General features: G+C 35.1%; 2 protein-coding genes and 1 long non-coding RNA gene across 3 annotated transcripts; all 3 read left to right on the forward strand.

The window, feature by feature from the left end:
* On the forward strand, window positions 1,398–1,971 carry LOC110269249. The gene is made up of 2 exons (XM_021116958.1): window positions 1,398–1,736; window positions 1,811–1,971. Exons 1-2 carry the CDS (start codon window positions 1,431–1,433, stop codon window positions 1,901–1,903), a joined length of 399 nt encoding a protein of 132 aa, XP_020972617.1. The 5' UTR covers window positions 1,398–1,430; the 3' UTR covers window positions 1,904–1,971.
* LOC110269261 lies at window positions 3,910–4,391 on the forward strand. The gene is made up of 2 exons (XR_002358271.1): window positions 3,910–4,173; window positions 4,251–4,391. It is a non-coding gene; the product is annotated as an uncharacterized LOC110269261 (long non-coding RNA).
* On the forward strand, window positions 4,581–6,148 carry LOC110265648 (UDP-arabinose 4-epimerase 1-like). The gene is made up of 6 exons (XM_021108775.1): window positions 4,581–4,593; window positions 4,697–4,821; window positions 5,286–5,399; window positions 5,500–5,607; window positions 5,723–5,814; window positions 6,067–6,148. Exons 1-6 carry the CDS (start codon window positions 4,581–4,583, stop codon window positions 6,146–6,148), a joined length of 534 nt encoding a protein of 177 aa, XP_020964434.1.

Consider the following 14,599-nt stretch of genomic DNA (forward strand, 5'->3'; position numbering starts at 1 on the left):
GTCCTAATTCTTCAGCTCAACCTCTAGGAGGGACAAATACAAGTTTTATACAACACTAGAGAATATATATATATATAAGCTAAGTACATAATATAAAAACCCCACAAAAGTAGATCTTCGCTTCAGAAAGAGTCATCTAGCATGCTCAGCGAGGTGTCTCACGTGCTGCATCTGCGAAGCAACAATATGTATGGAATGAAAATCGAGGGTTCTCAATATGGTAAAGGTGCCCACATAAATAATATATAAGGTCTCAAAAAAACTAGAGGTATTCCTAGAATTTTGACACTCAGATTTAAACTTAAAATTAATTCTAAACCAGAATTTCAATAACCTATCTAAGGAGATTCTAATTCTAATCTAATTCTTCACCTCCTGTCAACCCAAACCTCCTAATCACTGGTGGAACTATCCTTAGCATCACTTCTGCCAGCATAAGGGATCTCTCAGTTGCAAAGACAAACAAAGCATACAAGTAATACACAATTAAAGAAACAACTACAGCAGTTAAGTCATGTAGCATATAGACATATATAAACAATTAGGTAAACTAAAATATGCATACTCAAACAGAACATACAAATGCACATGATGCATGTCTGCCCTATGATCGATGATATCATTTATCGGTTATCCAGTCAAACCCGACATGTTCGGTAGCAAATCCTGGACAGTCCCAGCGATGCGAAGCTCAAAGCATATGCATATATATAAATAATCAATCGTCCATCGTGTGGCTGGATCAAAGGAATCTCAAATCTCAACCTAAAACTAGTGGGGGCGAATCACTATGTTTGCCCATGGAGACTAAGATCAATCATAAATACTATCCTGGAGCAAGTAGGGCGACCACTACATCTACCCAGGAAGCTCAAAATCATCTCATCCCGGAGCAAGTGGGGCAAACCTCACCCTTGCATCTACCCGGGGTGCCTCAACTAACCAACATGGAGTAAGTGGGACGAACCACAACCCTTGCGCTATCCAGGAGGTACGTTCTCATAAGTCTAGGAGGAACAAAGGAGGGGATCCTAACCTCCCACCATCTCACTGGAGGCAATTTTACAATACCAATAGAAACAAAGAAGGGGATCCTCATCTTCCATCATCTCATTTGGGTCGCACTTTCGAGAAAGAGTGCTCGAGATAAAACAATCATATTTGTAATCAAATTATGCCCAATATTATATTTATAAGGGTTAAGTAGTGAAATCATCCCTAAGGTCTGGGGTGAAAATCAAAATCGTCCCCGACCTTTTTTTGTTAGTAAAATCATCCTCAACGTTACAAAACGTTATAAAATCGTCCTTTTGTCCATAAATAAAATTTTTTGGACAATTTTGCCCTTTCAATAAAAATAAAAAATATTTAAAAAAATCACCCCACCCCACCCCCACCCCTTACCCTCACAGGCATGCAAAACTCGCGGTATGGGCGGCTCGCCTCAGTCTACCCTTAGCGGAATCGGAAGCTGGTCCGGCCGTAGCTTAGTTTCCAGCGAAGGAACACCGAACGGATCTTCCCGTGTTCCTTCCCCTTCGATGACGCCGTTTGCCAACCAAAACGACCCTTGGGAGGTTATATACCAAGCCGCAGGACAAGTGGCCAGGATGAAGCTGAACGACCACGTGTCTCAGAGCAACAGAGGGTTTCTTAACTCTGCACGCACCACTGCAGCAGCACCGAAGAACCTCCACACCACCGTATGCCGCTCGTTCTATAACCACGCTCTTCAGGTAACAAAATCGTCTTTGGGAAGAAGGCATTTCTGAAGAACTTGAATCTAATAATCTTTTTCCATTGTGTTCAGGTTTCTCAAGAGCAGGTGTTGAATCAACAGTGTGGTTCTACTTGGGGAAGGCAGGGGGCTGGTAATAAAGCATACTGGCTCCTCCAACAGTAGAACAGAGCGCGTGAAATTTGTTACGAGAGTGTAAAATGTGGTAATCGTCAAGAAGCTTCGCCATAGTTTTCCTAAACAAAATTTTCGTACTTAGTGCTTCTCATTTAGTTTCTTGATATATCTGTACTTTCAATGGCAACAGGGAGTTTTGAGAATCTTCAGAACAAGCTCTCTGATCTTGTTGAACGCCCCAACTTGAACAATTTTAGTTGGAACTACACAATCTTCTGGCAGTTTTCACAGTCCAAATTCAAAAAAGATTGTGTTGTTCTTGGTTGGGGTGATGGCTGTTGCAGAAAACCAATCGAAGGTGAAGAAGAAAGAGAAGCTTTGAGACTTGGATTTGATGATGATGAGGTTGTTCAGAGAATGAGGAAGGGGGTGCTGTAGAAGCTTCACGCGGTTTTTAATGGTTCTGAGGAGGAAAATGAAAATTACGCTTTTGGCCTTGACCGTGTAACTGACACTGAGATGTTCTTTCTTGCTTCCATGTACTTCTCTTTCCCCAAAGGTTATGGTGGTCCATGTAAGTGCTTTGAACTTGGTAAGCACTTGTGAATTTGTAATGATGATGATGCTGATGATAGAGGGGTGAGGGGTGAGGGGTGAGGGAGTGGGCTGAGGAGGTTAGGGTTAATTATTTTTATTAATAATGAAGGGTAATATGGTAAAAAAAAATAAAATTGAAGTGGAAAAGGACGATTTTATAACGTTTTGTAACGTTGAGGATGATTTTAATAACAAAAAAAGGTCAAGGATGATTTTGATTTTTACCCCAGACCTTAGGGACGATTTCAGTACTTAATCCTATTTATAATTAGCATATAGTTTCTCAAACTTATCTCCCCTAATACTCTGATATCTTCTCTTTAATCAATTTAATACACTTCATTAAACCACTCTAGTTAACCTACCCATAACACTCTGTGATCCCTAAGTCTTCCGCTCTAAATATAAAATAGAAACTACCTCTTTTGTTTTACTAGTACACTCTTGCTCACCCCAAAAGCTTAAACACTAGCTATTGGACCTTAAACAGAATTTTCAGAGGTTTGAAAAACCAGAAGAATGGTTGATAATTCAAAAATTGTTAATTTTCATCAAAACAGTAGTTTCGGAGGGTTTACAAGCTTGCCAAAAAGGTCAAACAATGAAAATAGAGTATCGTGCGTACGCATCATGCATGCGTGCGCACGCACCACCCAAATTTCTTAATATGTGCATACGCATCATAGTATGCGTACATACGCACCAGACGACCTTCCCATGCCTATGCGTATGCACAACTTGCAAATCCTCAGGGTGTGCTACGCACACCTCCTCATGCGTACGCACACCCTCAACCATATGCTTTGGTCCGTGCGTGCGCACACACACCAGAAATCTTGATTTTTTGTGACTTAGCCAAATTCAATTTTCTGTATCCAACTTCTAATGCACATAATTTCCTCTCACTACAAGAAAAATACCCATTCAGCCACACTTTTTTTAAGCTACATTTGAAAAGCGTAGCCTATTCTATGAATAGGCTACGCTTTTCTCAGTGATGCCTTTTTATAAGAGAAAAAGAAACACAATTTTGGCATCATTTAAAAAGTGTAGCCTTAGGTATTATAGAAATCACTTATAAAGCGTAGCCGAATGTTGATATTTATGGGTCCACTTTTTATATCTAAGGAAGCGCTTTTAGAGTGTAGCCTATTTGTTAAGTTTTGGGTGCACTTCAAAAGTGATGCCTAATGTATCTAAAGCAAAAAACTTGACAACTGATAAATTTTATTCCTTAATTTCCCGAAAGCAAAACTCACATACTTAGTGGAATTTTTGTCCCTCCAAAACTCACACTTAGCCTTCATCTCAGCCTTCATCTCAATCCCCTTTCAGAAACCCTGTCACCATCGAAGAAACCCTTCAAAGCTTACCATCGCAAAGAAACTCTCTCGCTACAGAAACCCTCTCACTCACCACTCATCGTCGCTCCTCTTCGCCCTCCTCCTCGTTGCTACGCCGCCCTCACCAGCGTCATCTCTGCGCTTCTCATCGTCCTTCCCCTTTCAATTCAATCGAGTAACCCTCATCTCTGCGCTATATACTGAGCTTAATGAATATTTTTTCTTTGATTCGTCACCAATTCACGCTACCTGTACAAACTCGCGCGCCTTCTCCTTCGATTCGTCGCCGCTGCTCATCTCTTCTTCAAGGGTTTTCACCTTCGATTCGTCGTCGCTCATCTCTTGTTCACCGTTGCCATTCATCACCGCGCTCACCAAGTAAGCATTCTGTGCCTCGTTCTTTTCTTCTCGCTCATTCTCTTACTCGCTCTCTCTCACTCGCCCTCTCTGTGCAGTGTCAAAGAAACTGTATGCTCTCTAGCAACCTCTTCTCTGCTCTACTGTGAAGCATCAAGGTTTCCAATGAGGCAAAGCATCGATCCCTAACAAGCGAGGTAAGCGCCCGATGATGATGATGGTTCTGTGAAATTTGGGAGGTTTTGGGTTTTGGTTTTAGGGTTTTAATTGGGGTTTTAGCTTCTGTATTCTGCGTTATTTATCTGTGGGCTGCCAGATCAAAACTAAAATCACCAATGTAAATTTCACTATGTGTCAACTGAATTATTATTCTTATTTTTGTTATTGTTCTTGTTGATTTTTTCTTGTTTAAATTTCACTTTTTGCTTATGACGAATCATTGTCTAGTTCTGTAGTTTATTTCATGCCATTGGATTTGTTAAGCTTATCATAGGTGTGGCATCTTCAATTTAATTTCTCCTGTTTATGTTTTTCTATCTTTTAGGCTTGGATTATGCTGACCCGAAAAGGAAAGGCAATTTTCTTGGAAAAGTTTTTCTTGCTGCTGGATTAACAGCATTATGCATTATCATGATCAAGCAATCTCCATCTTTGAGTTCCACTAGTCCGGTAATCGCTAGTCATCTTACACATGTTTTTTTTGAGAGCTTTTTATGTCTTTGCTTCTTTCCCCTTTTTTTGTCCCCTCCACACCAGAGATGTGCATATTCATTATAGTTTCATAGCTGTTTGATTATTACCCTTTGAAAGATATCTTAAAAGTGGTAGATTGTTGATAGAGATGAATTGATGAATGATATGAACTATTTTAATTTTTTGTCCATAAAGAGTGAAGCTTGATTATGTTTAATTACCGTTCACAACTTTTGTCAGCTAGATAGTTGAAAGAAGGAGAAAAGGGGATAGTTTGTAAGGGAAAAATTATAAAGACAAGATATATATATATTTTTCAGTTGTAGTTTTCTTCTTTCTTTGAACTATCCTGATATAAGAGTTTGCCTTCTCTAAAGCTAATTTTCTTTATTTATTTAAGCTAATTTATCATTTTCGTTTCTGTTTTCCCCCTTTTCCAGTTTGCCATTCGCGAACCTGGGGTAACTCATGTTTTAGTAACAGGCGGTGCAAGCTACATTGGTTCACATGCTACGCTTCGGCTTCTGAAGGAAAATTATCGTGTCACTATAGTAGTATGTCTATTAATAAAAATGAAATATTTCTCTGACAAAATTAAATGCACTTATCAGTGTGGTTGCGACAGGCATAACATTGTTTTTTCCTTTTTGGCAGGACAATCTGTTACGAGGAAATATGGGTGCCGTCAGAGTTCTTCAAAATTTATTTCCAGAACCAGGAAGGCTTCAATTTATATATGCTGACTTGGGAGATCAGACATCTGTATCCTTACCCACTTTCCTCATCACTAGAAATATTTTGTTGTCATATTTTTAACTTTGATTGAAACGTATGTGGAGAATACCCAAGAAAGATTTTCTACTTAACTGGTTACCAGGTTAATAAAATATTTTTGGAGAATAAGTTTGATGCTGTGATGCACTTTGCTGCTGTTGCATATGTTGGGGAAAGCACTGAGGATCCTCTCAAGTAAGTACCTCTGGAGTTTATTCAAGCACTTCAATCTCAGTTGAATGTTTGCATTCTGCTTGTAATTTGCTCCTCCTTCCAAGTTGCACAAGTAACATGTCTATTTAGATACCGATTGACTTGTTTAGTGGCATATTAAACAAATCACCCTTGATGGAATAGGTTCAAATCTATCTATTAATTTGCTTCTTAATTTTCTCCTCCTCCTCCTTAATTAGAATGGTTAAAATTGAATTTTAATGCTTTCTTTAGGATCCGGAATTGTTTATCTCAGCTGTACGCCAAAGACATCACTCTTGATGATAAGCAAGAGCTTGATGAGGCTTTGCAGTAGGAGGTAAGTTGGTAATTCAATTTTCGCACCTTTAGATATGAAATTACAATTTCCGCACCTAAAGTAATTTGGTAATTCATATGCTATCTGATATTTTCCACTAGAACAGGACAAGTACATTTCAGCAATGTAAACTAGAAAGTAAATTTGGTGATTTCTTTTTCTTTCTTAATTTGTGTACTTAAAGTACTGAAAATATACTCCTAAGATATTTATTCAATCAAGAATATAGACAATGGTATCAAGTACTTCATTCTTTATAATTCCAAGGTTTTTTCTTTTTGAAAGAAAGAAAGAGCTCAACACTTATAGTGGAGCTTATTATAAAATTGAAGAATTAAAAAAAGAAACAAAGACAATTAAAGTAATTCCAAGATTCATTTTCTCACATGGTGAAGCATTTTTATTAATCATCTGTGTTTGAATTTATTCTGCAAAGAATTATATCTCCGATAAGCTTCTTATGTAACTTTTGTTTGTGTAGATTCAAGCTGCATTTTGAACGGACGAAATTAGGAGAATTCACTACAAGAAAAATACCCATAATCATAACATAACATTGTGTCTCTGTCTGTCTCCCTCATGAATTCACAGACAGAGGGCAAGGAACAGAGGAATAGCCAAAGCACCAGGGAGCAAAAACAGGAGCGTTCTTCAAGTTTTTGGCTCTTCATCAATCATAGCACCAAGAGAAAGAGAATGATGATATATAGAAAATAAAAAAAAAACAATGAGGGACCTAAGGCTACACTTATATACAGTAGCTATAGTATACAAAAAAAAAAAGAGGGATCTAAGGCTACGCTTATAAAAAGTAGCTATGGTATACAATGTGGCTACGCTTTACAAGTGATGCAGTAGTGTTGAAAAGCGTAGCCTATTCTGAAAAAATGAAAGCTGAAAAGCGTAGCCTTTGGTCCTCGACAGCATCACTTGAAAAGCGTAGCCCTTGGTGCAGAAAAGCGTAGCCTTTGAGAATAGGCAACGGCCGAATAGGAATCACCTCAAAAAGCGTAGCTGTAGCCCAAAAAGCGTAGCCGTAGCCTAAGGCATAATTTTTTTTCACTTTTGGCTACACTTTTCAAGTGTACCTGAATGGGTGTTTTTCTTGTAGTGTCTATAAAACTTTTATTTCCATAATCTTTAGACCATTTTAAAGTTCATAAAATTATCTTTAAATGAAAACAAAATCCATTCAAACCCAAAATCCGAGACTCAAGTTATGACCCGTCGAAATTGGTTAAAAATATGTTTTTACCAAAACTTCAAAACTCAAGTTTTTCAAACCAAATTCAACCCAATCCTATAAAAAACCATCTCAAACATTATCATAACCTATCAAACACCAACTCATTATGCATCAGCCATTTAATTATCCAAAATACCAACATTTCATCGTCAACTCAACATCTTATTTACCATTTTCATGCATATACATAATAGTTAATTTCATCAACTCAACTACACCACATCAATTCAACATATAATTCTTCAATACCACTTACTCACTTCAACTACAATTCATATCCATTCAACATCTATTAACTTATTCCACTAAGCATGCACCAAACACACAATTCAACTTATCTTAAAGTCAACTAGCCTAAGTTCTCACGTAACATTACACATTATCTATGAGAAACCAAAATCATACCTTGGCCAATTTTTTCCTAAACTCAAAATGCCACAATTCAAGTTTTCAAGACTCCAAATCAATTCAACCAAAATTCCAGCCACTAAAGCTTTGCCACAAGAGCTTTAATTTTGCCAATTCAACTCCCATTCCACATAAACTCAAGCTAGTTCATACAATTCACTCAAATTAGTACTAGGGCATACTAAAATTGAACAAACCACAAGGGTTTAGAATTTTTTGACCTTATCCATTGATGCTTGGAGTAAAATCCAATAATTATCCAATATTAGATTGCACCTAAACCACCAAAATCATCAAAATCACTCAAAACTCGTACTAAAACACGAATCCAAAAGGGGAAGAAAACTGGGCATAAATTATAAAGTTTTTTAGTACTTTGTTCGAATAGAAATGAAGAGGACTGCAAAACGAACGCATCGCCGCAAACGACTCGTCAATTGAAATTAAGAACAAGAGTTTGCTCTTCTTCCCCTTCTCCCCTTTGTGTTTCAGCGTGAAATGCATATGAGGAAGAGAAGAAATAGCTGAAGCCACTTCATTAAGTGGTAATGGATTGGGCCCTGGACTCAATATGGGTTCGGTTCAATCGGTTTAGTCCGTTGATTCAATTTTGAGTCAAAATTTTTAAAATTAGTGTCAAAATTTATATTTTAATTATTTCTACTTCATTTAATTATAAAATTTAATCCTCAAACTATAAAATTTAATTTTCTAATTTCTTTAAATATAATTAATTTATTAGTTAATTATTTATTAATTTCTCACTGTTTACAAAACTATATAAATTTCTCTCGTATCATTTTGTTCATGTCATTACACTTTCTACTTATACTTTTATGCCACTCTTTTAACCTGAATTCCAAACAAGATTGTTGAATACCCTAAGAAAAATAATGCACAAAAGAATAAAAGATAAATGAGAGAGAATAAATGTGTCCATAATTAGGGATGAGAAAATTTTTCGTTTCTCTTTTAATTATTCTATAAAAGAAAATAATGAGACATGGAGTTGTGGATAGAAAATAAACAAGTTGTATGATGATTCATAAGGATGATTAGATTATGGGAGTGAATTATTTTAAATAAAATATAGGATTATATAAAAAAAGAGAAAAAAGAGAAAAGATAGACCAAAAAATCACTAAAACTAAAATAGAAGTCGAAAGAATCTTTATGCCTAGAATTTAGGAGAGTTGATAGAATTTTACAATTACCTATCTTTTATTTCTAATTATGTTCTTTCTATTTATGTAATATAATAAAAGAAATTAATTAAGAAGATGAAATTCCATTAGTTTCGCCTAATATCTCTACTTGTTGATTGATATTAAATTGTGCAACCAGAATTTTAGATAACATTTTTTAACAACTGGTATCAGAGCTCAATTCAAGGAGCTCTATGGGTGGTATATGCAATTTTTAGGTGATGTGTGTGGGTGGTTGATAACGATTGAGCATTATTTCTATGTCATTCAAGTTTTCACTACAAAGAAGGTTGATATCATTGTAATGGCACTAGAAGGAGAAGTCTTAACTTGGTTTGAATAGTGGGAGGAGTAGACACCCTTCCATTCATGGGTGCAATTTAAACAAGACATCGTAAAGTAATTCCAACCAAGTATGATAGCAAACCTAATAGGACTTCTTTTGGCTATCTGAAAAAATAGAATCGTAATTGATTACTGCTTGTAATTTGAGCTAGAACCTGAACCCAATAAAATTTGTGAACAGATACATTGATGTGTATCTTCATGAATGGGATGAAGAAAAATATACGAGTAGAAATTTCATCTTTAATTTTAGAGAAAAGGACAAATAGATCCCTAATCTTTTGTTTCGTGGACATTTTCGTCCCTGACCATTGAAAAATACTTTTAAGTTCCTGACCTTCACAAAACTTGGACGGATCAGTCTCTCCGTCCATATGCCTCCGTCAGGGACTGATCCGTCCAAATGCCTCCGTCAGGGACTGATCCGTCCAAATGCCTCCGTCAGAGACTGATCCGTTCAAATTTTGTGAAGGTCAAAGACTTAAAAGTATTTTTCAATAGTCAGAAACAAAAATGTCCACGAGACAAAAAGTCAGGGACCTATTTGTCCTTTTCTCTTTATTTTAAATGCTTGGAAGAAATGATGAGTCTAGCTCTCTCAATCGAGAATAGGAATATGACGTAGTGTGATTGTGGAGTGAATCCACAAAGAAAAAAGATAGCTCCAAATTTCTAAGCTCATCATCCTTCAATTGAAGCTCGGATTGGGTTAAGCAAAGCCCAGGAGGATTTGAAAGGGGTGGATCAAGATCAGATTTTAGATTCCAAGCCAAAAAAGTCCAAACAACAAGTAATGGAGTCCCAAAACTCCCCCAAATTATAGAAACTAACCATCACGAGTCAGTGGATAATAAGCCTATTGGAGTGAAAAAGCTTTCAAACCATGAATGGACCAAGAGGCAATGGAAGGTGTTATGTTTTTGCTGTGGGAAAAAATTGGGACATGCAGATGTGTGTCAACGTCAAAACTATTAGATATTTCTTATGGGTGACGAAGAGGAATAAGTAGAGATCGAAATTGAAGTGGTAGAATTATTAAAAGATATAAAATGCATTTTGATAATTATGAAGATCTCTTTTAGCTTCCTCAAAGTCTTCCACCGAAAAGAAAACAAGATCATGCTATTGTATTAAAAGAAGGCCTTGTGAACCCTCATATCTACTTTTATAGAAACCTTCACAATCAAAAGAATAAAACTGAGAAAATTTTTAAGGAGATGATGTAGTTTGAAATTATTCAGCCAAGTACTAGCCATTTTTCTAGTCCAATGATTTTGGTTAAAAAAAAAAGATGGGGATGAAGATTTTGTGTGGATTATTGAGCCTTAAATAAGGTGACAATTGCAAATAAATTTCTTATACTAGTCAATGATGAGTTTCTAGATGAAATTGAAGGAGCTCACCACTTCTCTAAAATGGATTTAAAATTTGGCTACCATTAAACTAGAATAAAGGCTAAAGATGTTCTTAAAACAACATTTAAAACTCATGAAGGTCACTACGAGTTCTTAGTAATGTCCTTTAGCCTTACAAATGTCGCATCTACCTTTAAAACACTAATGAATAAAGTGTTGGAACCGTATTTGAGAAAGTTTGTCTTAGTGTTCTTTAATGATATTCTAATCTACAGCTCCAAACATAAAGCCCACTTGCGACACTTAAAGCTGGTTTTTGAGGTTCTCAAGAATAATAAGCTATTTTTGATATAAAAAAAGAAGCATTTTTTTAGCAATCATAGGTGGAGTACTTGGGGTATATCATCTCAACAGGAGGGGAAGTTGTAAATCCTAAGAAGATTGCAAACATGAAATATTGTCCCAAGTCATTTGATTTGAAGGGCCTAAGAAGACTTTTAGGATTAACCGGATAATATGGGCGACCTGTGAAAAATTATGGCAAGATTGCATGGCCACTAACTTCAAGTGTATGGAGGAGGCTGAAATTGCCTTTGAAGAATTAAAGAAGGCAATGACTATCCTACTAGTGCTTTTCTCCAAACATTTTATCATCGAAACTAATTTTTCAAAAAAATAAAAATTAGAGAAAATTGTTGGCAGAAAAATTTTAGAGGAAGCACATGTCAAGTCTGTCTATGAAAGAGAAATCATGGCAATATTGTTGGCAGTTTAACGGTAGATACATTATCTTTTGGGGAAGCATTTTATTGTGCACACTAACAAAAAAAAGTCTTAAATATATATTGGATCAACTAATAGTAGGAGAAGAGTAACAGAAATGGATGATAAAATTGTTGGAATATGACTTTGACATCAAGTATAAAACTAGGGCTGAGAATATGGTGAAAGATGTATTGTCGAAAAAAAATCCAATACTCATCCCTCACCACGATACGACAGCAATAACAGCAAAGTGGAATGAATGGGAAGATGACATACAAGCTAATGACAAACTCAGGCATTATTCATAAGCTTTTGCAAGGAAAATACACTCAGTCAGGGATTACACATGGAAAGCTATATTACAAGGGAAGATTGGTGATTACAAAAATTTGAAAGAATTTCATGATATAAAGGTGGTTGAACATTCTAGACACTTTCGAACCTACAAGAGAATATCCGCGATGATGTATTGAAAAAGAAAAATTTAGCAATCCATAAAAGAATGTGAGGTGTGCCAAAGGAATAAGCGCTAAACGTTATTGCATGTTGGCCTTTTACAATCAATACCAATTCGTATAAATGTTTGATCTGCTGTATCTATGGACTTCAGCCAAGGATTGCCTAAGGCTTTGGGAATGAGAAATATCTTCGTAATTGTAGATACAATGATTGAATATGCCAATTTTTTTGCTCTAGCATACCCTTACACGGCCAAGGAAGTAGCTGATGTATTTATCAAAGAAGTGGAGCGATTTCATGATTTTCCAAACTCAATTATTTTAGATCGAGATAAATTATTCATGAGAAATTTTTTGGGTGAGCTATTTAAGGAAGTTGGAACCACCCTCAAGATGAGTTTTACTTATCTTTCATAAACAGATGGACAAAGTGAGGCTATCAATAAATGCTTGGAAACTTATTTAAGGTGTCTTATAAGTTTTAAGCCAAGACAATGGTCTAAATAGTTAGTATATTGGCAAAATATTCATATAATACCAACTATTATGGCTCCATTATTTTAAAGTCCCTTTTAAAGCCCTTTATGGTAGAGAACAACAGTATAAAAAGTTCAAGTCCTTTTAAAAGAAAAGAATCAGATGATCGATAAGCTCAAATTTTCGCTTGAAAGAGTCCAAAAATAAATGAAAACATATGATGATCAGAAAAGGCATGATGTGACCTATGAAAAAGGAAAGATGTTGTTTCTTAAGTTGCAACTATATAAGATGCAAGAACTTGTCAAAAGAGTCAATCAAAAGCTTAACCCAAGATTCTATGGGTTATTTGAGATATTAGAAGGAGTGAGGCAAGTTGTATATCAACTAAAATTGTCCGAAACAGTTAGAATTCATCCAGTTTTTCATGTTTTCCTGTTAAAAAAATACACTAGAACGAATATCCATCTGCAACCATTTCCAGCAACTATTTTAAAAGAATGGGAACTTCAGACTCAACCAGAAGAAGTCCTCGAGGTTAACACCAATGTAGCAAGACAGCTTGATAAAGTATTGATCAAATGGTAACATTTATCATAATTTAAAATTTTATGGGAGTTAGGCACTGAAATTCATAAGATCTTCTCTCTTTTCACCTTGAAGACAAGGTAGCTCTTCAAGGGGAAGATATTGTTGAATACCATACAAAAAAATAATGTAAAAAAAGGAATAAAAAAAAAACAAAAGACAACAAATGAGTCCATTATTAGGAAAGCAAAGATTTCTTTTTTGTTTTTTAATTACTCTAAAAAAAGATGAGACATGAAACTCTAAGTAGAAAATAATTAAACAGATTGTATGATCATTTATGAGAATAATTAATGTATAGGAGTGATTATTTTAAATAAAAAATAACACTACATAAGAAAAGAGAAAAAGGAGAAAAGAAGTAGAGCAAAAAATCACTGAAACAGAAATAGATGCCAAAGCTCCTTACGCGAACTTAGGAGTAGAACTCCAATTTTCTATCCTGTATTTCAAATTTTGTGTTTTTTTTTCTATTTTTTTTTAATTCAATAAAAAAAATCAATCAAAATTTTCTGTAATTCTACTAAGAAATAAGTAGAAAACTATAACAAAAATTTGTCATAGCAACTAAATCAAGGTGGAGAAGACATCTCTTGTATAAATACAAGTCAAGTAGTGGAGGAATATTATAATGTTATTTGTATTTACAAGTCACTTAGGATAATGTTATTGCTAAGCACTGAAAAGTGCTTTGGTTCCTAGCTAGTGGCTATTAGTAACCACTAATATATGGATATCTATAAGGGAGATAAGATTATTTTATAAGATCATAATAATATTATAATGCAACAAGATGCAAAAACTTAATTTCTATTTTCATTGAAGCAATTGCACCAAACCAACACAATTTGTTACGTGTTGTGCAGTCCACTAACTTCAACATATATTCTCTGTAACACCCTCGCCATTAACTACTTATGCTTAAGTCATAGGAAAGTTAATAGCAAGAGCATTACTAAACTCTTCTAATTAATGTGGTTACTCTATTCTAAACTTAGTATGATAAATTACCTTAATGTATCTTGATTAATCTGAAAGTTATTACAATTAATCTATATCTATATAAGAGGTCATCTATAACGGCTTGAAGGTTAGTAGGGTTAATTGAGTTAGTTGTGACAGATTATAATTAAATTTCCGTGTTTATGCTAACTATTTGGTTTGAAATGAATCTAGATTAATTAGAAGATAATAGTGAACTTTAATCCTAACCGTGTTTATTATTCATTGGAAATATTGGTGAGTCTCACGTCCACTAGGGATAGTAGTGAACCTTTCAATAAGATAAAAATTTGTTAATGGCAAGAATTTGAGAGTGGTTGATTTGCTGCTACCTTCAATACCTCACAAGCCAGTAATAGTTAAAGTTATGGAACTTATTGTGACAACTTAGCCATAGGTAAAGTTTCTTGGATCAGTATTTTTAACCAATCATTAATTCTTAAGTTCTCTGTTAGTTTTGTTTTCTTCATTATTAATCATTTTCACAAAAATCAAGTTATTTCTCAATCAATTGTTAATTTTTTTTTTCGGGGTATGACTTAGGCACATCATTAGAGCTATATGCTCATAAGGTGTTATTGGCATTTTTAAGAAGAGAA

The sequence above is a fragment of the Arachis ipaensis genome, chromosome B01, assembly GCF_000816755.2.
Source record: "Arachis ipaensis cultivar K30076 chromosome B01, Araip1.1, whole genome shotgun sequence".
Taxonomy (NCBI): domain Eukaryota; kingdom Viridiplantae; phylum Streptophyta; class Magnoliopsida; order Fabales; family Fabaceae; genus Arachis; species Arachis ipaensis.

Bases quoted from the DNA above. Each gene is read 5' to 3' on its own strand.
- LOC110269249 (XM_021116958.1), top strand. From the start codon at position 1,431: ATGGGCGGCTCGCCTCAGTCTACCCTTAGCGGAATCGGAAGCTGGTCC. The intron at 1,737-1,810 runs GTAACAAAATCG...CATTGTGTTCAG, and splicing joins TCTATAACCACGCTCTTCAG to GTTTCTCAAGAGCAGGTGTT.
- LOC110265648 (XM_021108775.1), top strand. The intron at 4,822-5,285 runs GTAATCGCTAGT...CCCCTTTTCCAG, and splicing joins CTTTGAGTTCCACTAGTCCG to TTTGCCATTCGCGAACCTGG. The intron at 5,608-5,722 runs GTATCCTTACCC...ACTGGTTACCAG, and splicing joins ACTTGGGAGATCAGACATCT to GTTAATAAAATATTTTTGGA.